The 24,167-nt window shown below is 38.4% G+C and overlaps 2 protein-coding genes across 12 annotated transcripts in view; one reads left to right on the top strand and one right to left on the bottom strand.

Moving 5' to 3' along the window:
* The first annotated feature begins 1,127 nt into the window (after positions 1–1,127).
* HPF1 (histone PARylation factor 1) lies at positions 1,128–9,388 on the top strand. Its single transcript, XM_068942487.1, has 8 exons — positions 1,128–1,298; positions 2,326–2,485; positions 3,177–3,363; positions 3,864–3,962; positions 5,099–5,249; positions 5,959–6,046; positions 6,673–6,845; positions 9,110–9,388. The coding sequence occupies exons 1-8, from the start codon at positions 1,245–1,247 to the stop codon at positions 9,239–9,241; spliced, it is 1,044 nt and encodes a 347-aa protein (XP_068798588.1). The 5' UTR covers positions 1,128–1,244; the 3' UTR covers positions 9,242–9,388.
* A 1,982-nt stretch (positions 9,389–11,370) lies between these two features.
* Positions 11,371–24,167, bottom strand: part of CLCN3 (chloride voltage-gated channel 3) — a 62,762-nt gene continuing 49,965 nt past the window's right edge. For 6 of the 11 annotated variants that reach the window (XM_068942478.1, XM_068942480.1, XM_068942479.1 and 3 more), the window contains 5 exons: positions 22,440–22,626; positions 20,642–21,040; positions 18,616–18,832; positions 16,169–16,244; positions 11,371–14,456 (listed from right to left, as the gene is read on the bottom strand). In XM_068942478.1, coding sequence (XP_068798579.1) covers positions 14,298–14,456; positions 16,169–16,244; positions 18,616–18,832; positions 20,642–21,040; positions 22,440–22,626 — 1,038 coding nt within the window. In that variant the 3' untranslated portion in view covers positions 11,371–14,297. The remainder of the gene's footprint in view (positions 14,457–16,168; positions 16,245–18,615; positions 18,833–20,641; positions 21,041–22,439; positions 22,627–24,167) is intronic. The other 5 variants (XM_068942486.1, XM_068942483.1, XM_068942485.1 and 2 more) reach the window with 1 other exon arrangement.

Below are 24,167 nucleotides of genomic sequence, written 5' to 3'. Positions count from 1 at the left end.
TAACAAAAGATTGATAATTCTAAAGTCTTACAATCACTGGCATACGTGGGTGAAAGGGACTGAGGCATATCCCTGGACTCGAGCTTATAAACTGTATCGTAACTAATACCTATAGCTTCAATAGGTTGCAGGAGGATTAAAAAAAAATGAATTTATTCCATATATGTGCTTTTCCTGCACAAAATAAAGAATTATTGTGGTTAAACTATTACATTGTGCTTCTAGAAGAAGAATCACCGTGAGTTATTGAAACAAACTACTGAAGCCTTATACATAACTAGTTTCCTACCCCTTTCCTGTGCATTTTGTTGTTGTTTGGGGGATGGGGGGCAGGGGGGAAGGAAGCCTCTTCTGTGCAAAGTATTTTAGCAATATACTTAAATGAGTGGAAGCTGCATAATGATTAGGTAGTTTTTCTGAACTGAGGAATGTGTTCCACTTAATGTATGCGGCATACTGTTCTCTTGATTCTTTCATTGATATTTTTGCATTACCGGCAGCTGCCAAATGCTAAAGCAGAGGCTTTAGAGGGTGGTTGTGCGTGTGTGTGTGTTTTTTTTTTTTAATGTATTAAACTGTCACTCCCTCTCATATGAATTCACATCTGAGGTGTTTACCTGCATCAAATGTTATCTTTGCCTCGGGGCTTTTCCTTCCTGCTTCCTCCTCTAATCATGCCTACTCTGGCCAGCCAGCACCGGAGCAGCCTGGCTCATGAGCTGATGCGTAGAAGCAAAATCACGTTTTGCAATTCCAAAAATGCTTGTTCACTGTTCGCTTTGCTGCAAGCGTCTCCTGGTGAAGAGGAAAGATGCAGTGCTTCTCCTGGCAGGGCCTCCACCCGCCCTCAGCAGGAGGGGCTGGCCGTTGTCACCCGGACCGGGGCCCTGCGAAACGCCTCTTCTCTCCCCTGAGGCACTCGCTACCTGCCCTGTCTTGGCGCTCTCTCGCTTTCCTTACGGGGCAGCCATTCCCGGCCCCTTCGCGCTATCTCCGGCTCGCAGGGAGCGGCGCTCGCTGCTGGGCCGTCCCCATCTCCTCGTGGGGATCCTGAGGACGTCGTGAGGGGAGCCCAGCAGGCAGAAGAGGACGTCACCGCGACCGCCGGCCGTTGAACGCCCGCCCCCGAGGGGCGGGGCAAGGCACGCGCACAACGGTCGACCCGCTCGCTGCGTGCTGACGTAGCGGGGCGCGACCTCGGAAGCGCGCGCGCGCGCGGAGGGCGGGATGCGGCCCGCGGAAACATGACAGGTGGCGGGAAGCGGCGGCCGCGCGCCGGGGACGCGGGCCCGGAGCAGGTGGCCGTTGGCGGGCGGGCGCGCGCGGGGGAGCGGGGGGAGGGGTACCGCGCCTAACGGTCCGAGCGAGGCGGCCGGCGGGGTGTCCCTAGATAGGGGCCCACGTGGGGGACGGCCCTGGCCTGAGGCGCCCGTGGGCTCGGGATCAGACCGCCGGCCTGAGCTCGTACGGCTGCGCTGGCAGAGATGCCTTGTCGTGTCGCGATGCCTCTGCCTCCTCTGCCTTCGCAATGATGCGGCTAGAAATCTGGTGCTGCTCCGTTTGGAGGATGAAATGCCTGCCTCGTTGTATTGTCCTAACCAGAGGCGTGAAACGGGCTTTTTATTCTCTTAAAAGTGTGGGGAAGGCGGACAGTATTCCTACCGTTTTTTGTTTGTTTTTAAATTGTTTAGGAATGAGGTGGTTGAAGCTACGGCTTTGGTGGCATGTACGTTTGAAATCGTCTCCTACCCAGTTTCAAATCACATCATAGTGTCTTTAAAACCACTTGAAGCATAAGCCTCTTCTGAAGTGTTATACTGTAAAACTCACCAGTTCAGATGGTGCTGAGCAAAGTAGTTCAGATAGCTAGAGGTATGGAGGATTCTTGGTGCATCATTTAACCAGACATGATAAAATAGTGTCCCTACTCATTGGTCAGACTTCTAAGAGTCTGTAAAACATGCGATTCTTGGATGCAAGCTGCTCTCTGATTGGAAGAAGTCATTTTAAAGTAGTCCAGAGCTTAGATTAAACTTTGGGCATGCTTACTCCTCTGCTTGATCAGCTAGTAAGTGCGTCCATAAGTCACATTGACTTGTTACGATCAGAGTAGCACTTTGCTATTTCGTACACTTTAAGAACTTGCCTCAGATATTGCGCTTGTGAAGGAGTCTGTCCTAAGATGCTCTAATCTGTATATATGCCGCTTTAAATAACATGCGTGACGTTAAGGTCTCTATCGTTGCCCTGTTAGTAGGGAAGCTTTTTGAAGCTCTTCAGCAGAGCTGATAGACAAATGTTCAATTAATTCTCTTCTACCTGCAGTGTGAAAAAAACAGAGATGTCAAAAAGAGAAGGTCAAATGAGGCAGATATCCCTGATCATCTTCGTCAAGAAGCAGAAGCATGTTATCAGCTTAGGCTACCTGAAGACTTCTACCAATTTTGGAAGTTTTGTGAGGAGCTAGATTCTGAGAAACCAAGCGGTGGGTTTTTAGTTCTTGTGTGTGAGTTAGGGTGGGGGGGAGGCAGAGGGTAGGGAAGGAGGTTGACCTGTTTTAACTCTCACTCTCAAAAATAGCCTGAAGTTAGGCAAACAGGAAGTTAAGATTCTTTCTATTGCTACTTTAGTTTTCATTTGAGGTGCAGTCGTCTTACATGAGTGTGAACAAGAATTCTGGAGTTATTCATGGAGATGTTAATCCACTTCAAGCTTTCTGAAATACAGGGTTTTTCTGTTTGGTTTGTTTTGTTTTGATTCATGTAATGCAAAGGGACTAAATGTCCTTTAAATATGCCCTTTTTACAAGCATATTCGAAATGGTCATAATAGAATTAAAGCTCAGTCATATCAACCCAAGCTTCAACTTTTCAAAAAACTTACTTGGTCAGTGCATTACATAAGGTGTCCCTGAATGTTGAAGAAATTACTGTTTCAAAGTAGTTTCTTTTCATATGAAAAGCTTACCCACCTAACCCTTGAATGAAAATTATCTGAATAAAAAACTATCTCAGCTTTCCTTTTCTACTAAACAGAAGCTTCCATACTTCTAAGCAGCCAAACATGCTGATACTAACTTTCATGTCTGCGTCAGTCAGGTATCTCCTGCAGCAAGAATTTCATGGTTTAGATATGCACTTACCAAAAAGTGAAACGGTTCATGCTTTGCTTTTCAGATGCACTTGTGTCAAGTGTTGGACTTAGACTGGTTGGACCATATGATATTCTTGCTGGGAAACACAAAAAAGCAAAATCAACAGATCTGGATTTCAATCTTCACTGGAGATTTTTCTATGATCCCCCAGAATTCCAGACTATAATTGTTGGTGATGGCAAAACCCAGTATCACATGGGATATTTCAGGTATTTTAATTAAAACAGGCTCTTGCTGTAATGTAATTGTATGCAAATGTTCTCCTTCTTGTTTCTGATGAGATAGTGCGCAGCTCTCAAATCCTATCATCCAGTGAGAGAATCTTTCCCTTCTGTAATGCGATATTAATACATGGATTGGTATCTTCAATAAAAGACAGTCAAAGGCATTGAAGACACTGCAGCTGAAGACTAGCTTTAGATTATTAACCTCCCACCCCCAAGCATCTTAACTTAGTCATCTTTAACTCTTGCCATAATGCTTTGAATAAAAAGTCAAGCCTTACGAAATAAAGGGAACCTCTATTCTCTCTGCCTGCGTTGATAAAAGCTCCTTTCAAAACCATGCTATAAGGTTCTAGTGCTTTAGCTCTAGGGATTCTTTTGTTGGTTTTGTGAAGAGGGCAGTGTGTGAGGCAGCAAATTAGGTTCACTTTGAGAGAGGAGAAGTGGGCACAACCTGACTTTTGTATGTACTTTTCCATAAATAGGGATGTGCCGGATGAACTTCCAGTGTGGGTTGGTGCAAACGAAGCTAAGAAGAGCTGTCTGATTTCACAAGTTGGTGATAATGTATTTGCTGCAGTCAAGTAAGGTTCATATTTACTCTTATTTATAAAAAGTAGTATAGAAGAGAAGCTATTGATCAGTAGATGTGACGTGGCACAATCCAACTATCTTCCTCTGCTTCTTGAGAAAGTCTTATTTATTTCCTACTACTGCTAGCAAGCTTTAAGGTACTCTGTAAAAGCTTCTATAGGCTTCTTGAAAGCGCTTTCCCTTTAAAAGTAAAATAGACAAGTGTTAATTATCTGATTCTTTACTTCTATTGAAAAGACTAGAAGAGATAGTCTCTTGATATAAAATGCCCACCTGGTGTTTTGAGATACTTCCCATGTTCCCACAGCACAGAACACAAAAGCATTAACAGAAACAGTAAGTACCACCATGTTTGTCTTTTACAGTTGGCATAACTATAGAAAAGGCATCTCAAACAGTGGTGAAGGAAATCGAACATCTTACTAAATGAGTAACATCTAGCTCTTGTTCTTGCCTATGTATGAATACATTATTTTTATACATAATTATTAATCATGAGAAGTACCATTGCTGAACTGGAACAGGGTAACATTTATGCAGATATGTAACTCAGGATGATCCATGAATCCTTGCATGCTCCTGGGTAATCAAGATACTCAACATAAGTGTGGATTCTCTTATTTCATGATCTGTCAGTGAAAAACTGAAAGCTTTCTAAGGACAGATGTGGGTTGGTAAGAAAAAGCATACTGAAGAAACAGTCCTGCAAAGCACCCTTGTCTGGTGCAGAATAACCAGTGATGTTTGTTTTGAAAACATTGTGATGAAACAGTTAATATGTATGACGTGTGGATTAGATGACAAATAGTGAATGAGGCACTGAAGCAGCAAATTAAATTAACTCAGAAAAAATGTACAGCTAGTGAGTTCCTGAGACTCTTCAGCACCTGCAGATTGCATAAACTATTGTAATGCAAACACAGATAGGAAATGTTAGAATACTGTCTGTGCCAATTGTGGAGGTGGGGACAGAGAAAGAGACTTGAATACTTAGGTAGTCTATGTGTATAAATAAACCTATGACTGCTAATCTTCATTATAAGATTTGGAGGTTTAGTGATTAGAAGGCTGTATTTTTGTTTGTTTTATAGTAAGCTCTTTTAAGACATGTTTCTTCTGTTTACAGATTATTTTTGTCAAAAAAACTTAAGGAAGTGACCGACAAAAAGAAGAATGCTATTTTGAAAGACATAGATGAAAAACTAACGAGAAGAGCAAAAGAATTGGGTTATTCTCTTGAACAGAAAACCATGAAGATGAAACAGAGAGATAAGAAAGTATGACTCTTGATCCACTACAAAGAATTAAATTCTGTTAAACTTTTTGCATTGACTTAGCTGCTTGTTTGTTTGTTTTTCCCCCCCCTTTATTCTGCAAAGAAGCCTGCATTTAAGAATGTCCAGAGCTAATCAGCTCTCTAGCTAAAACTCCAGGAGAGAAAATACTAATATGCTTGTTCCAAATAATAGGATTAAATCAAAACTTCTAACTATTGCATGCCATAGCTTGGCAAGTAAGGCATTCAATTAAAAAAGCAGGGCAAACACTTCAGAAGTGTGACGGTAGCAAATGAGAAACATGGACAGAACTGCTTTATAATGAAGATTCATGTAAACAGTTGGGTTGGATCTATTGGAAATGCTAAGGATGATAAGAATCAGTAATAGTGTTTTTCTGCCTGTGTATCAAGAAGAGATTATGGCACTGGGTGATTAAACAAATGTAGCACAGTGCTACGCAAGTGACTGTAGTGATTTCTACAAATCAGAATTTCACTGCAGTGGAGTTTCCAGTTATTTTAAGCTTCAGTGCTTAAACATCTTTGCAAGAATAACTGCTATATACCTTAAAATGAAACTGGTGTCCTTGAACCTGGACACTGTACTTAGTTTGACCACCAGCAGTCACCTGCTAATGTTGTTTAGTCATATGTATATAGGTCATATACTGAGAGTGCTGGATTCAGTTTTCTGGTTCTTTGTTTAGGTGGTGACCAAAACGTTTCATGGAGCAGGCCTAGTTGTTCCTGTAGACAAAAATGATGTTGGATACAGAGAACTTCCTGAAACAAATGGTAAAGGCCTTGTTTACTATATTCTTCTGCTTTCTTTAAGTAAACAATCTGCAGTCACATGTCTACTCTGGCAAAAAACAAACTGCGTTTGTATTTCCTACTTGAAAAATATCAGCAGTGTAGTGAAGAGCAGAAATCTGTATCATCACACTTGACTCTAAGTATATATGTATTTTTTTTTAAATGAACTGGTTGAGAATCAGTGAAAACCACTAAATCTGAAATAATACTTCCTAAAGTAGTAGTTGAGACTGCTCTCTCTTCTGTATTGGCACAAGTATTTATGCAGCCATGTGTTAAGTAGATCCAAAGAACTGATCTATGTTCAGGGATTTGTGGGTTTGTTTATTATTTTCCCCCTCTTTTCCTGGCGTTCTAACCTGAATTGGCTCCTTGCTGAAGTTTTGCCACACAAATGCTTGTCCGTATGCAGGGAATTGAGATGGATGGGCATGGTGTAGCAACGAGTCGCAAAGGAAAGGGAGAAGCAATAATTCGGGCTGTGTCCTCTTAGTCTTCACGTAAGCGTGGCACATGCGGTATGCCACAAGCATGGCACCAAAAACGTCAGTGCAGCATTAAATTTCTTTCATGTACGCATTTAAATACTGCTTTTATTGTTGCAGCTAACCTTAAAAAAATTTGTAAAGCCATCGTTGATGCTCCTGCTGATGATCAGAGACTGAAAGCTTTTGCACCCATTCAAGAAATGCTCACTTTTGTCCAGTTTGCTAATGATGAATGTGACTACGGAATGGGATATGAGCTGGGTATGGACCTGTTTTGCTATGGATCACACGTGAGTACTATGACAATCATACTTCATAAATATGCATTATTTTATGCATGGACTAGGAGCTGTTCTGCATCTTGGAACTTTACTCCCAACTCATTAAATCTGTCGTTACTAGGGATTCTCCTCCGATGCAAGACTACAAGCGTATTCTTAATTTGTGGAAACTATTAATAACTTACTCATGACACTATTCTGTATTTAAATTCCTTATATGAAAGCATAATCCTGTAGTCCAGAAGCATTTAAATAGCATTTAGCATTTGTGATTTGGTATGCATAAGACAATGAGTCATAACTAGTTTCCTAAAGAGGCAGAGCTTTTAATCTAGATAGATAAACTGAATATCTGTAGCCTCCCATCCACAATTACTTGCACTGGCACAAGCACTCATGTTTAACCGGATCGAAAAACTGACCCATCCCTGAAACCACCCTGGAAGGGACAGTTGAACTTAGATCAGTTGCTTGTGGATACTTCCTGTATGGTGCAAAAAAAGACTTCCCACTAGCTAACTGCATTTTTAAATGCCTAAATTTCTTTAACTGTTATTCCATTTTAACGAAGAATATCATAAGTAAGCTGATTGACTTAATAGCATTTAATCACATGTAAAGATTCCATGGCCCTGTCACTGAAAAGTGTCACATATAAAGTAAATCTAAGGCTAGGAAATGCATCTAAAATAGTAGCTTCGACATAAATGTAATATGGATAGCAGTGAAAACACCCATGAAAAAAAAAAAGTTTCTCTTAGTAGAAATAGTATTGGCTAAGGGACTCTCTGAACTTTAGCTTCAAAAGCTACAAATCTTGCAACGCTAAATCTAGGCCCAGAAACCTTATACTAAATATTAAAATCATTATTCACTGAAGCAAAGAAAAATTCAGTGCTCTGCCTGTGCCCTGTTAAATTCCCCCACAGCATCTGAGAATCTGTGATGTATTTTTATCCTCTGATCTCGTCGTGCTCATTTAAGACCCTTGCTTATGTGACTATACTGTTTCAGCTGCTTATTTCCTCCATGTGTCTGGCAGGGCAGTGAAGGAACTAGTTATTTCAAATTGGCCAAGCAGGGAGAGACAAAAGCCCTTTCTTACTTCATGCTTACTGCAATGTGAGACTAGCCACTGACGAACTCTTGCAACAACAAATTACATCCTTAAAGTATTGTGACATGGCCGGATGTGTACCTTACATCTCAATTTTGAAATGGCTATGATTTTGCAGCTATAATTTTCTGAAAATAGAAACCTTCAATTTCTATTTTAACAAGCAGAAGGGGAAAACAATGGTTTTGCGCGTTAACAACACAATTTACCCAAGCAATGTGGTGATCAGCAAAAATGCAGGGACCATAAACTCACTATCTGTAGATACTGACTACCCTGGCTATCCTGTTGCTTACAGAGCCAGAATAAATGCTGTCATTCTAGCTATAACCCAAGAAATATAATGAGGATTAAGAGGTTAAGCCATTTTCTGAGAGAGGTATAGTGGGTTTACATGTACAATAAACATAACATGCTAAAAATGTTCTGATTTAAATACATTTAATATATTTTTACATACTTAGATGCTTACTTTCTCAGAATCTAGGAAGTACTATAGTAATCATCTCAAGCTGTGGAATGTGATGGGACACTGGACTTTAACTGCAGGCTCAACAACGGCATATCTTAGCCACAGCCATCTTCTGTATGGCTAAAGTTTTTTAAGAAAAAGTTTAAAAAAAAAAAAAAAGACAAGAAACAAACTATCCCTTCTTCCTCCATTCCAGAAAAATACCGTACTACTAAACGTTCTTGTATGGGGTGAGAGGAGCACAGGTCGGGGAGGGGGGGAATACAGTTTGTCAGTACTTGATAGGAGAACCTAAGCTTGTGTCTCCTTTTTACTAGGCGCATAGACAGGTTAGGCCAGACTCCTATGCAGCTGAGCATGAGACTAGTGAATTGGTTCAAACAGTTAGGCATGGATTTTACTGTAACTGCCATTTGAAGTGTATTGCTTACATGCTGTAGTACACACGCTCCTATTATCCCCTGCAAATTGAGCAGCAGTTTAGAGAAGCCAGTCTTTCCTTACTGTGCCTACACAAGTGTAGTGTAAGTGTGTACAGTTCTTTTGAGGTGTGGCAAAGAAAGCAATTTGAATCTGGTAAAGCTTAAGCGTTAGGCCACTTTCTCACTGTATAGATGAGGCCACTGCACAATTAAGGATTTTCTTTTTTTTTATTTTTTCGCCCCTTTCTCACCCTGTGCACAGTACTTTCACAAGACTGTGGGTCAGCTGCTGCCTCTTGCTTACAACCTGCTGAAGAGGAATCTCTTTGCAGAGATTATCCAGTCGCACTTAGCCAACCGGAGGGAAGACGATGTGGACCAGCTTGCACTGTGAGCCAGCAAACAAGGCTGAAGGGCAGGGAAGGCTCAACACATTAACGTGGGTGTTCCTGCATTGTTGAGATGGGGTTTTCCTTGTCTTTTGTTTTTGTGTTTTATATGGAAATGCATCCTGTGTGGTCAGTAAAGATTTTCTAAGTAATGAGGTGCCTCTCTGTGCTTGCTGTCTACAAGCTGCCATCTGTGCATGTGCCAGGGCCACAGCAGTGTGAGTCACAGGCTGTGCCTGCGGCACTGGCCTGCACACGGCAGTAGCAGGAGGTACGGGGGGCATTGCTGCCTTTTCACTGAGCTCTGCTTCACAGCTGTGGGCTGCCCACACCAGCGGGGCTGAGGCCTGGCGATACCAAGAATACAGTGCCTGCCTCTGAAATAATTAAAAATCCAGTAGGACTAACACCAGCACCGTTAGAGTTAGCAGTAACAGTAGAACGTTCACTACGCTAGTTTTTCAGTGAAGCTTTAGCATCGTTGAGGAAAAGCAGTTTTAATACAGTCTGGGAACTTCTAAGCGGCTAGTTTCAGTCTTTGTTTATAAGTCAATCTGTTTCAGATCACTTTACTTACATATTCCGTGTTTTTTATTCCTGAATTTGAAACTTTAGCACAGAAATACTCCCACATACGTTATCTAGGTTAGTTTATGTTCTGTACTGCTTCATAGTCCCCAGCCTTCAGGACAGCTTGACCAGGGTGGATGATTCTGCTCATTTCTGTAGTGACTTTCTGACCAGTGCAAAACAGGGGCGGTGCTGGGTAAGGTGCTATTATTTTGCACTTGCTGCAGCATCTCTGTTTGCCAAGGAACTGTCACTGCCATTGTCACTGACTGGTCTGTGCTGCATAGCTCAACAGCAACCAGCTTCTGTATCCCCACTAGGAATGTTACTCCCAACTCAACCTCCTGTCTCTTAGCAATTTTAACTAACAGTGTACATTACCTGAATTGTGTCCTATGGATTTAATTGCGCCATTGCTCTTCTCCCCCTTTATTGTAGTGAAAATTTTCTTTTTAGGCTGTTTGAAATAACAGTCCAAAAAGCAATGAAAAATAACTTTGTCTTATTCAACAAGCAAGCTATGGTAGAGTGATTTTACTTCTGTGGTAGTTCATATGTCATGACTAATGATATTACTACTAATGAAGATTATGGGTCCCTGGCAACATGATCTACCCTCAAAGTTGGCCCTACTTTTAACAAAGGCTTGAACCTCCAACCGTCCCTTCTAACACAAACTATCCCACAGTTCACAGTGTGAGTTAAGAGTACTGCAGAAGTGTATCTCACCTTTAAGCTAGTTCTACTTTTGTAAATCTGACAAAAGTCTTTTTTTTTTCCCCCTTTCAGTCAGCATACAAGCATTCCATTTATTCAAGCATAAATGGAAACATCCATGGACTCTTTCAGGTCCCCAGAATTCTACGTTTTACATATACAAAATAGAGGCACCTTTTTGAAAATTCAGAGGGTCTCTCTTTTCCCTTTATTTTCAATGTTTCAAGCAGAAGAGACTTTCAAATTACTTCTATGATTTATAGGGCATTAAAAAAAAAGAAGTATTCACTTTCCACATTGTTATTTAAGTATGAACTTAAATCTGCAAAAATGAAGAGCTGATTATGGGTTTTCTAGCTTTCCTGATGAACCTCCTAGCGTTAACAGTTTTTCTGCTCAATTGCTGAAAAAAATACTGATGAAAAGGATACAATGTTAGTATACATTATCAACAGCTTTCTCAGTTAATCCTACAATGATTTTTTTTTTTTTTTTTTCCAAACTGGAGAGATGCTGAAAATGCATTTCGGTAAGCTGTAATTCTGCTTTGAAGACAGCAAAAGCATAATCCACTTTTTTAATTAAATCACTAAGCCAACTACTCTACAATTACAGAGTTAAAGCAACTTTTAAGGTGGCCATTTCAGGAAAAAATACCTAGTACTAGTCTGTTAGCAAGTCATATCCTAGGCAATGCAAAGACTACATTCTTCTTCAATCATTTTTTCATCTATGCGTTCATTTCATGTGTAAAATTCTCAGATGTTAATCTTCTTTCACGGAAATAAATACAGAAAACAACAGAAATATTGTTTGAGGAAACATGGAATTAAAGTCAGAACAATAATTAATCATACAGAAATTTTTAATGTTTATGAGTAAATCATCACAGTAATGAGAATTTTTACTGTAATGATATGCAGCTCTACCACACTATATTATAAATAAAAACATTAAGATCAATATTCAATACAGCTCTAGGCAACATCACAGATTAACAAATTTATGCATTCTTCATGAACCAGTAACTGAACAGTTTAAAAAAAAAATGCTGACACTTTCCCCCTCCCATCCACCACATTTTTTTCAAATTAGTAACTTGAGTAAGGCGCTGGAAGTTTTACATTAGAAAAGAAAACTTTTGTTGAACAGCACAGGCACCTGTACTTCAATAATAGAATTTTTAATGCATGTATACCAGAAGATGTTTTAAACGTCAATAGGGAAACCTTAGCAGCCAAGAACAGTCAACAAGAGATGTACAATATATACGCAGCACTGAGGTTCTACACTGAAGTTAGAAAACACAGCAGGGGCATGAATCGTATTTCAATTCAGACAGAGCAGTCTGTAGCATTAGGTGTGAATTCATACAATACACAGAGTAGTGTTTTATCATGAGAACAGCAGAACTGGCAGAGGTATCAAACTGATTTAAAGCAATCTGTATACCTGTAATGCATTCCTCTATAGAAACAAGTTTCAGACAATGGAAATCAGCATTACAGACAACTGCTAGAGCTGCCTTCTGTAAGTGGGCCAAATCCTGCTCTTTGTAAAGTTTCTTCAAACTTACACAGTGTAACAGAACAAATTTTGAACCACTAGCCCTGGCCTCACTTGGAACAATAAAGCCAGCTTTTGCAAAACTGCAGTTTTAATGCCTGTTTTAGTTCCAAATCAGTTTTTAAAATGAGGCTGACCACAACAGGCCCAGCGGACACTACTGGGAAATACTATGCTTTCTACTGTTTTAAGTTGCTGCAAGAGATGAAAATGAGTAGATGGCAGTTTTATACTTCAAGAAGAGGTTAAAAATAGCAGAGCCCAGGCGTTATTTTGGAGCTTGCCAGTAGTCCCAGTAATTTGTGCATGTTAATCATACTTAAAGATAGAACCTTGCTGAGTACTTTGCTGATTAAAGACCTTGGAGATAACCGTGATGAATACCTTAGAGATACCTGTAATTGTATATGATAGTTGACCATTTATATTTTTGCAGTCTTGTGGGCATAACTGTTAACAAAAGGACGTTTTATCTAAACCCAAATTATGGAACGCGATTTTGTCAGCTGTATTTCTTAATTTTTTCCCCATCTTTATGTTATGGCCTATCACCTTTTTCTCTGTATGTGTGTGTGTGGTGGTGGTGTGTTTTCCTTTTCTACAGTGAATACGAAACAAATTAATCTTGTGATTGAAAGAAAAAAGTAGAGATCTTAGGGATCTGTCAGTCAACTTACTGAGGCATGTGTTGTTGATTTTAAACTCCAGCCAAGGTTTCAAGTCCTGGTTTCCATTCTGCCTTCCTGCCCAACTTCTGTGGCTACATACCATTTATACCTCTATATACTTTGGGGGGGGGGGGGGAAGTCACAACCAATCTAATAATTACAGTTACTTTTTTCCTATTATTTTTAAAACCCTGCAGTTTTTTAAAATATTATTTTTAGTATTACTGTTCCAGTTATCTGCTAATAAAGAAAAAAAAAAGTAAATCTCAAGGTAACGGCAGTGAGTTAGGTTTGAAAATGATCTTACATGCACGTTGGATCATAAAGAAACCATTTCTTTAAACCCTTCATTTAGTTGTAAACATTTGCCCAATCCTCTATTGCTTGCAGAGGATTATGAATTGTACTATAAAATCACATTAAAAAGGTAATTAGTTATGTGAGATATTAACTGATTTGTATTTAATATTTTTTTAATCCATAAAAATATAAATAAAGAATGGTAAAACTTCAAGAAAAATAATATACATTTAGTGCAAGTTACAAGTTACATTTCTTCCTACTGTGTCAGCAGTGGAACATCTTTTGTGGAGGAAAAAATAAAAATAAAAATGAATGATCTCATATTTGGGGGGGGGGGATATCTCCAGTGTTGTAGCATGCAATTTTTACCAGATACACATATACAGAATTGTTCCAGTTCTTAACTATTAGTGTAGCAGTATTTTCCCTTATACTGCACAACATGGTATATATCATAGTGTTTTCAATAATACAAAAATTGCATAAGACCAGGTCACATTATTGATATTTTCTGCAGCAAAAACAGTATTTTTCTCTGAAACTCCCGTTTCACCTGTTTTTTAATTTTTCTCATAGCACAGAACATGGGCTGAAGGATGTCTCACATAGTTCTTGCAAAGTATTACCTGTTCAATCTGTTTTTGTCGCAGTGGATCTGTACTGCCCCAAGCATTTCATGACGTACAGACTACACGTTTAATGGCACAAGGAAAACCTCCCTTCTTGTGATAAAATCTCAGTAACTCACAGTAAATCTCAATATGAGAAACTACTGCTTCAAAAGGGCACACCAATTTTAAAGAGGCTTTGTTACGGCTCAGGAGAGAGAGAAATAAAGCTCTTCTGGAATGCAGAAAGGTGACGTGTAATAATTATACATTTCATGAGTTAACACAACAGTTTTCTATGGTAAAAAGGGCAGGACCTTTCAGTCTCCATAGGATGGCTCAATTCAGAATGATCCCTTCAGAAACAGGGACTAGTAACACATCTCTTCAATGCTGAAGTACCAGGCTGGGGCTGGAGAATTGCGCCTCCTCACAGGGCTCCCCGCTGCACTATCATGGCAGACCTGACGTCTCGGAACGCATCCAGTGCAGGACAGCAGCTCTCCCTTCCCATGTTCCCATCAGCCTTCCTCCTCACCACATATTCCCCCAGACCGACTCCTGACTTCCAGCAGCACTGTTATGCAAAAACCCAGCTCTCATTTCTGATTTTGGAAGTATCCCCCAGACTAAAGTGTTGTGCTATTCAACAAATGAACCTCCTCTTCGGTTTCCTCTCTCTCCTCAGCTATAGGTTTCAGTTGAACATTATTGAGGCGGGGTCTTGGTTTGCCGTCTGGGCCATATGACGGAGGATATCTTTTTTTGTTATAATGCCAAGGAGGCGCCTGAAAAGGATAAGCAGAACACCAATATTAATTCAAACAGGAAAATAATAAAACAGAACAAATCTGTAGCCAAGTCCTTTTTGTTGACAGGAATAGAGCAAAAGTAAACAGCCTGATTTTCTTATTTAAAAAAAAAACAAAAACATTTTATTAATCAAAATATCGAGTAACCACCAGTTTGCTGAAAGACAGCAATGCTGAGACATCAGAGAGGATCGTCTCTGACAGCTGTAGTCCATTTTAATGAAATACAAGTAATGCAAGTAGAGTCCATGACCATTTTTATTTAACTTTTTGTTTCTACAAAAATGAAATTTTGATTAGCGTATGCCAACAAAAAAGTAACGAAGAGGGACAAAGAAAAAAAGAGGTATGAAAAGCAAGTGATATTGATCCCATTTCATAAGGGAAGCCTGTTCCAGCGTAGCAGCCATCAGAAGTGACAAATCGCTTGATGGCCCAAAATCTTAATATCAAATCAAATCCCCGGCCCACCTTATTTAAATTGTAAGAATCTTTCCAGTCACACACCACTGGTTCAGATTGAGTATCTTCATAAGAGCACAATGTATTGACCATGAAATGTATCCAAAATAATCTACAGTTAACTAGTTTTTGGAGTTCACAGGTTTAGAAAATAAATTACAACAAAGTTTTCATTTTACAACTTAGATACTGTGCTCTTATGACGGGGACTTAATTGCTGTTAAAATTACAATTCTGTAATATCAAAGGGGGGGAAGCTGTCCAAAAGGATAATATCACGGGAGAAGCAAAGAGCAGAATGAATGTGCTGCTGCCCTTGTTATTCTGGTTAGTACATTTTGTTTTTGTCTTATTAAAGGAGGCATGAAATACTTGTGAAATATTAGCATAAAATGAGAACATAATTAGCATGTTTTGCACATAAGCAGCTAAACTTGGTGGGTAGGTTTAATAGAGATGCAGCTATTGCAGAGCAACCAACGTCCAAATTAAGACAAAGTCTATCTTTTAACTAAGGTTAGATCACAACATCTTGGTTAAAGCAACATCTAGATTCTGAAGGCAACAGTAAAAAACACCAGCATGCCATATAGTGGCTTAGGATATCACTACACGTTTTAGAAAGAGGTACATTAATTGCTGTAATTAACAGCAGCGTTGCAGGACACTACAGTGCAGAACTAAAAATTATGACTACTTTTACAAAATTATGTAGATAATGGGGTAACAGGGAAAATCTAATATTGCAATACATTAAAAACATGTTTGGATTTGCTTGACAAAAGATGCGATACCTTGCATTGCTATTTAGCAGCTATTTAAAGCTGTCAAGATCCAAAAAAGAAGAAACTGACTTAAATGAAAAAAATCTTGATTTGTATGAGGGGGGAAAGTATTCCTAGTAGCTATGTGCTTTCCCATCTGGCATAATACCAATCAACTAGATAGACCTATGTGATCTCAAGAGCAAAACATTAGCAAGTTTTTGATCTCTCTCGTTTACTTTCTTTTCATGTTGTGACTAACAGGATGTCTGTATTAACAGCTTAAATTCTACAAACAGATTTTGCACATATTGTTTTGTATTATGGTTTCTTCAATACAAATTTTTAGTGTAAGATGATTTCATTGTTCAGCCGATGTCATAAGAGCACTGAACAGTTCACAAGTTTCATGCTTCCTGATGTCTAATGTGTCTAATTATGAGATCTGATATATCTAATCACCAAGGGTTCGACGTGCTGCTTTAGTTGCTCGAGATGCTCTAATATGTTCTTCTTTGTGATGATCCCCAAGACAATCCTGAAACACATCATGTTATGCTAATAACTGTGTGTGAAATCAAATTAAAAAAAGTTCCAATAATAATGAGAAAGGTTTAGAGTAGAGCAAAACTAAAAAACAAAACAAAACCAAAAAAAAGGGTTGCCAGAAAGCTAGTAATGAGATAGTTAAATGAAAAATGATTTGAAAATCAGTACCTCTCCCTGACATTGACTTTGTTTTTTAACATGGAACACAACTTTCAACAACCCCAGAGGAGTATGTTTCTCCTATGAAATACATGACAGGGGAAGCACACTTCACTCCTTCTCCTCAGTCATGTCTCTTCAGCTTTTAAAACCACTGAAACTGAGATGTACTTAAATTTCTCCTCTCATATATACATCGCTGTCCAAAATTTAACCTTCCTTAGTAGATGACCAGAGTGGTAACTGCAGAAAATCACAGCAATTAAGGTTTGAAGCTGCGCTACAGAGCAAGGTTATTTGGTGTCCTTAGGGACAGACATGTTCAAACAGATTTTTCATTCGTGATAGCATAAATCAAGACGAACTCCTTGGAATTTATATTCTGGTATGGATTATAAAGAGTCAGGCTTGCTCTTTATGTATCCCTACGTTTGTCATCAGCATCAATTTTTGCAAGCTTCCAATTCCTAATTGGATGTCAATACTCATGCATATATAAATCAATATAAATGTATACACATCAGTATGTTTGAATGATGAACATGTATAATCGATTTGCAGGAAATTTGCCAAAATTTAGATTAGTCCTCGATATCCACATGGTGATATGCCACTCTAAGTATTTACTATCTAACCTTGTTGTAACGGACAGCGAAAGCATGAAGAGCAAGTTGATAAGTGGAAGCAGGACAACAAATATGAATGTTAGAAAGCAGATTATTAAAGTCATCTATATTTGCTGCTACTTTATCATATAATAATAAAAAATTAAGAGTAGAGTTTGACATAATTTTGAATGGTTAAGGTTTCTTTGGAGTCAATGACGACATCATCAGTATCACTGTTTGACCACTCAACTACAACAGAAACTCAGAAAAAAAATGATCAGAATAAATATTCCTCACTGCAGCTTTATCATTTCCAGCCTCTCTGCCAAAATTGGGAATAATTGCATTCCTGCACTGACTTCTAAATGCCAGATCATGATGCTATTTCTCCAGGTTTTTAAAGACGCATTTATGCTTCTGAAAACCTCTAATTGCCATTCAATACATAGATGCACTGAAGAAAAAAACAGGAGCAAATTTAAATACATTTGATTTTAAAATACATCTGAATAAACAAACTTGCAAATCAGTGCGATATTTAAGTATTTACCACTTATAGCTGCCCACAGCAAAGCAAAACGTGTCCCACCCACATTTCAGGTTTTCAGTTTTTGTCCTGTGGACATTTATCCTAAATTATAAGAATCAGCAGAGAATAATTTATCTCTCAGGTGCCTTAAAACATATGCTACAGGAAAAGCAGGAGACTATGTTAGAATCTGCAGCGTTTACATGTCAAATATTTCACACGAGATATAGAAAAGCAGAATGCTAAGCAAAGCAACAGCTCTTCAGAGAACGTTCTTGTAAAAAAGGAGTAGTTTACCTCAGGTGACAGGCAATTGCTCAGGTGTGAGACCACTGCTCTGCTTCAACACCGAGGTCTGATTGATTTATCAGGTAATCACACGACAACTCCCTATATTCTGACTTACAGTCATTCTAAATCTTAAAACTGTATTCTTAAAATATTTTGAAGTTCAGAAAAAAATATTCTAGACTGAAATTTCAGAACAAGTGGCAGTTATTTGGCTTCCAGTACTCCAAAACCAACAGTGCCAATAGCTTGGTGGCAATTACAATCACTAAACTCCAAAGTGGCGGTACTGAACGGATCATTTTCTACCTTACTTTTTATGAACCCAGATAATTGCAGATGATATTCAACAGCTGATATGTTTCACATTGCCAGAGCACATTTAAGAACTAGGAAATAGCAGCCTCGCACTGTGCGCTCCACAAGACTAAATTTCTGCGGGACAGATTCTCTCTCTCCTACGTATGAGTTGCACACACAAAACTGGCGCTAAACAAGGGCTAGTTTTTAAAAGAACATCTTAAGATGACGGAGATCAGTGCCTGCTTTCTCAAGAGTACAAGGGAGGAGGAACAAATCAAGGGAAATACCACAGCACAGCATCCTCTTAACCTACAGTCAGGGTCCTACTGACTGTTAACCTACCTGTCCTCTTAACCTACAGCCAGGGTTGCAGTTCCAAAATCATAGGATCAAATCCCATGAAAACTCTGATCCTGGAAATGAAAAATTACTATATCTAACAAAATGAACGGCATTCCTGCTGTTTTACTCACCCGTTGTGTGTTACAAGGCACTGCCTCAGACCCAGCTTCCGGAAAATATCCACCACTATTTCCATTGGTGTGTGGTCTGTCACGGTGAAGGGGCTCATATCAAGTATGCTTCTAAGCTTCAAAGGCCGAGGGCTCTCTGCTGGAAGCGATGGGGTATGCTGGGCAAAACAGACCCTGGAACTGCCAACAATGCCTTCCTGCTTCTTTCTAGCACTTTCTGTAAGAAAAAGAGAGAAAAAAGCAATAGGGGAAGAATTTACATTCTTGGACTATGATGATTTCATACAAACTGAAAGTTCAATCAACACTATCAGACTCTGGTGCTATTCTATACATGTCGATATTCTGACAGATGCTATTCTGATGTTGTGTTTCCATAGTCATTTATTTGTCCCGAAGCTTTTGTGATCTCTGCAATGAACGTTTCTATCTACCATAGGGCTTTAGCCATTCTTCAGCTACTATCTTTTTCACTCCAATAACTAACTTTTATTTACTATAAAGAGGGGGAAAGACTTAAAAAACTAACACACAGGAAGCACACAGACAGCTGCTAAAGAAAGAAAAATACCAATCTCAAGTGACAGCTCCCTTCTAATGAGGCCAGTGAGTGCAATATAATTGCTGGTTTATGATCCAAAAAATTCTTCATTTCTCATCACTCTGAAAGTGTTCTCTTCTCATTCATTTGAATTTATTTAACTTTGAACTGGATCCTCTTTCCTTTTCATGTCATCCTCACTTTGCGACATCAGAGTCCCTCTACCCTGAACTATTTCTCAGCAAATCTCTCTTAGGCCAGTCAAAACCCAAGACTAAGCTTGCACTTTCAGTGGCTGAAATGAGTTTTAACTGTGAAAGTGTATTATTAGAAAAATGGTCTACTATTGCCCCATATATTAGTAAGCAAATGAAAACTTAAAAACAGCGTGATGTCTAACAATTTCCAACTTTTCCAACATTCATATACATCCTATAGAAGGATGCATAATAGAAGACTGCAGGCAAACGTTTTACTGAAATAACCAGCATTTTGTTGACAAAAAAATTTCTTTTAATTTTTCATGCAGGAGACATTTGTGGCCATCTCCCAAGTGTCTTTGTTAAAGGGATACTTGTCAATATATAATCTAATGAGCTATAAAAAAGTCAAGTTGTTCAAGACACAGCTTCTGTCACTCATTTCATGCACCAAATGTTACAGTTTTGTAACATTTTCTTACATAGTGTTTTTTTCTTTGTTTATGGCACAGTTTCCTCAAATCCCACAGAAAAAAAATTGCCAGTACACAAAGCATTGTCACAAGTATCATATTAATAATTTACCCTAAGAAAGAGGGCCAAAACAGGGTTCATGTACTGATTTGTGCTGGGCTGAACTCCCCCCTAAAAAGACAAGTTAGACAAAAAAAAAAAAACCCCTCAAATAATTAATAATTCACTCACTCTTCATAATGCAATCTCAGTTGTTAAAAGAACACTAAATAAAAATTGTCAGAGTGAAGCATGACAGAATTTAAATGAAAAAATGATTTGGGCAATAATTCCAACAGAATCCTGCTGGTTTAAAGTAACAATTAGTCAATTTTGAAGAAGGATGTTAATTTAATTTCACTTGAGAAAAGTATTAGCACAGCCGTGAACATTATTTGCATGGCATATAGATAAAATGCACCTTCACTGTCCTGTGTTTCAAAACTGCATTCAGTCCTAATTTCTTCTCAAGCAGCCGGTACTAGACACATAAGAAAGAAACTGGACTAGACGGTGTTCTGCCCTACTTCAGTATGACAACTCTTGTTTTTATGACAGAGAAAAGAGATTAACAGTTTCTTCATTTCAGAGCCTACAACTGACAGTCATCAATATTCTTCAGCAGAGGAACAGACAGCTTATCCTAGGTATTTGCACCTCACAAACATGAAATAGTCTAGTAATACAGAGTAAATTCTGTTTTAAGGTATGAATTTATTTAAATAATAAATATATATGAATATATAATCATACAATACTAGAAGATAATTACCTATTGCGATAGTTAAATCTCTTCTTAGAGCAAAGCCCACTAGTCTCTGTGATTCTTTTGACATAATAACTGGAAAACCATTATAGCTGGTTTCATTTATCAAGTTTTCTATATCTTCAACTGTCATATTATCCTGCGTCAGAACTGCCAAAGGTGGATCGCTTCTTCGAGGTCTCATAACATCTGCAGCCAGTGTTGTGTGAGTAAATTCTTCCTTTGCATCCAAGAAGGGATATCCATTCAGTCGGATGTGTGCCTCATAGATGCCTTCCCTACCAAAGGCATCTCCTACCCACTTACTGGTCATGACTGCAGCCATTAGGGGCACAATATACTCCAGCCCTCCTGTTAGTTCAAAGACAATAACTACCAGGGACACAGTCATCCTTGTCACACCACCTGCAAGAAAAATGGTAGCCAGTAACATTCTAATATTAGATATTAGAATATTAGATATCTAATATTGAATTTAGAATTTCCAGCTTTCCTGTTAAGAACTACAAATACAGCTTTGCCAATAAAGGTCATTTGACAAACATCACACTGTGTAATACAAATAGAAGCAGAGAGAGGGAAAAGGAACACAAAACTTTAGAAGAAAGGGAGGGCTTTCAGAAAAAATCCTGAAAGCCAGAAAATATAGTGCTTCGGGGAAAAAGCGTGGTTCTTCCAAATAAATTAAGGAGAAAAAAAAAGTATTTTTCTATGCCACTCCTTATCTAGTTTAAAAAAAACTGAGAAATGCATGGAAATCGGTAAGATGATGATCTGGAAAAAAAATCAGAACTAATGCAGGTAACGCACAGGTATTCCACAGCTGTAGTGTTCAAAAGAACAGTACAAGATCAAGAACAGATCAAGAATTAAATGCTGCTGTTTTAACTACAAAACTTAAAGATAATTCTGGGCTGAAAAAAAACATCTCTTCCTCGAGCAATGTGAGAAGATTGGGATCTCTCTCTTTCATTAGTATTCCGGATGATTTTGCTACCATCAGTTTCTGAAATTGTATCTTCATTCGATAAAAGCATATGGTCTTTCTTTCAATGCATTCCAAAGTGATCAAGTTGAACTATTAAAAAACAAAACAAGCTCTCCAAAAACTATATTTGTTCCACTAGTTTTTTTGATCACTCATATGTACTCATATGCTTCTTCCTTAAAGGAAAATGTCTACTTTTTGCAGAATCTGTGCTAATAGTTTTCTAAGCTTAACTTTTAAGACAACTATCTAATAAGTTAGAACAAGGCAATGCCTTCAAAACCTCTCTTAGTTTAGATGCCCAACCTGAGCCTCCTTCCAAGAAGCTGATTTTTAACCCTTCCTCTTTAAAAATATCTCAAATTCGACTCTCCAAATCATTAGATACTTCTGAAAGTTTTCTTCAGATTATCAAATTTCAGGAAGATTTTTTGCAATTCATATGGAAGTGGCAGCAGATCATGTCACATCCTTCTAATAATTTCAACAGTACCTGACTCTTCAAGTCCTCTGCTTTATACGTTTCAAGAAATCGATCATTTTGATTGATGCAATAAATGACACCTCTCAGTATCAAAGAGGGAAAGTGAACAGTACTGCTTAAGTTCTTCTATTTCTCAGCAGCTAATCTATTTATATTTTACATTTGATCTTATGATCTTATGTAGAGGTACAAACATTTTCTTCTGAAGGGAGAAGTCCACATAAAAAGGTGCTTCAATACTGCACATGTTTATACGTCCCTCCATTTTTAATCATTATTTTGGGTAGGTCCAAGAAATCAGATCCTTATTTACTTTGTTACGATTTAGTTACCTAAGCATGCAGCAGCACCAACCATGGCATAAAGACCAGGCGTAATACAATCAGCTCCAACTTCACACCATTCCTTGAAAATGAACCAGTCGTGATGGTAATAGGCCAGCTGCTCCACTGCAATCCCCACAATCCTTCCTGCTATTGCTCCAATTGCCATACTAGGTATGAACAACCCAGATGGAACCTACAACAGAAACACAAGAACTGCTGTCATGTGCTGACAGGAACATAATTGATGCATACTCTTAGAAGTAATTTTTGAGGGCTGAAAAAGATGCAAATACTCAAACTGTCATATTATCAACATGTAAACTGACATTACAAGGTAAGTAGTTAGTAGAATTTTATGCAATGGTACCGATACCTCTCATCAACCTGGTTCGTTAAATTCAATTTTATGAGCATGTTGTTTATATTTTACTGTATTTAAGAGCAAATCTACCAAGATCACAAACTGGATTCTCACTGTGAATACTACAATTTTTCTGATACGTATGCTCAATCTGAGCTGCGCCACTAACACTAGGAAGTCCTCCTTACTATTTCCCATTTCCCTCATTACCTCATGTTCCACACTTCATGAAGCCAACATCCACGTACTAAACAAGCTTAGCACGTAAAAGGATCACCTTTGCAAATTGCTTCCCAACACTCCTATATATAAAGTGTCCATCTAAATAGGTAACTTTTAGGAAGAAGCATCCCTTACTATATAGTAATTCCCCCTTATGTGTATTAGCACTCTGTTTACATTAAAACAGAAGCAGATAGTTCAACTACTACTATAAAAAAGTAGATAACTAAAATTACAATAGGATCATGATTTTTCACACTAACTTGTTATTTAATCTGTTCTTCTGTTATTAACTAAAACCTTAAAAGACCCCACCAATTTGGCATACTAGAGCAGTTTAGAAAAAGTATCATTGCAAGGCTTGCTTTTATCAGCAGCTTCAGAAGCAGTAAGGATTCAGCTGAGAAACTGCTGTTTTGTATCTTTTCTCCTCCTCAGGAAACTAACCTCCTTTCCAAAGAACATATTGGTGTCTAAATGTCTCATTAAACCGGAAATGGCTGCTGCTTCTCCTAACAGCAGTTGTTACTATCAGAAATATGTTCCACCGTGACTGAGGTACAACTCTTACTACAAATAAGTAGCAAGATTTTTACTATTTATCTAAACACATCTAAACACCGCTTATCAAAATAATTTTATTTAAAAATTCATGTATCAGTGTATTAAGACATATCATTTTTTCTTATTTATTTTTTAAACACTCTACAGCAATAAAATGCAAGTATTGTGCAATTCCAAACTACAGATTTTGCAATGGAATCCAAAAGCGGGTGCAGAATTCTATTTCAGAATTTATGTACTTTATTATTGCTGTTATTATTATTATATTGCCAGTATTTATGGTTGCAAAGGTAATTTCCAAAAGGTGACCGAAGGACAAATCAACATAGCAAACCTCCTGCGTTTGAGAGCCAGAAGCCTAAGTTTCAGGGGAAAGGTTTCATAAACATTCTCGCCCAAGAACTGTAAGCCCTGTGCTAGAGCTAACTATTCAGTGCTGTCATTTTAGCTTAATATCCAAACTGTGCATTTATGAGACACTACTATCATCTCCCACAATTAACTGAGCTTCTACACCCCTTTCTAACTGCTAACCCCCAACATTTTCCTTGAGTGAAAATTCTTTTTGTGAACAGTACAATAGCACC

This window comes from Struthio camelus, chromosome 4 (assembly GCF_040807025.1).
Source record: "Struthio camelus isolate bStrCam1 chromosome 4, bStrCam1.hap1, whole genome shotgun sequence".
Taxonomy (NCBI): domain Eukaryota; kingdom Metazoa; phylum Chordata; class Aves; order Struthioniformes; family Struthionidae; genus Struthio; species Struthio camelus.
Note: the sequence above shows the minus strand (reverse complement) of the source record. Positions and strands in the feature narration are given on the sequence as shown.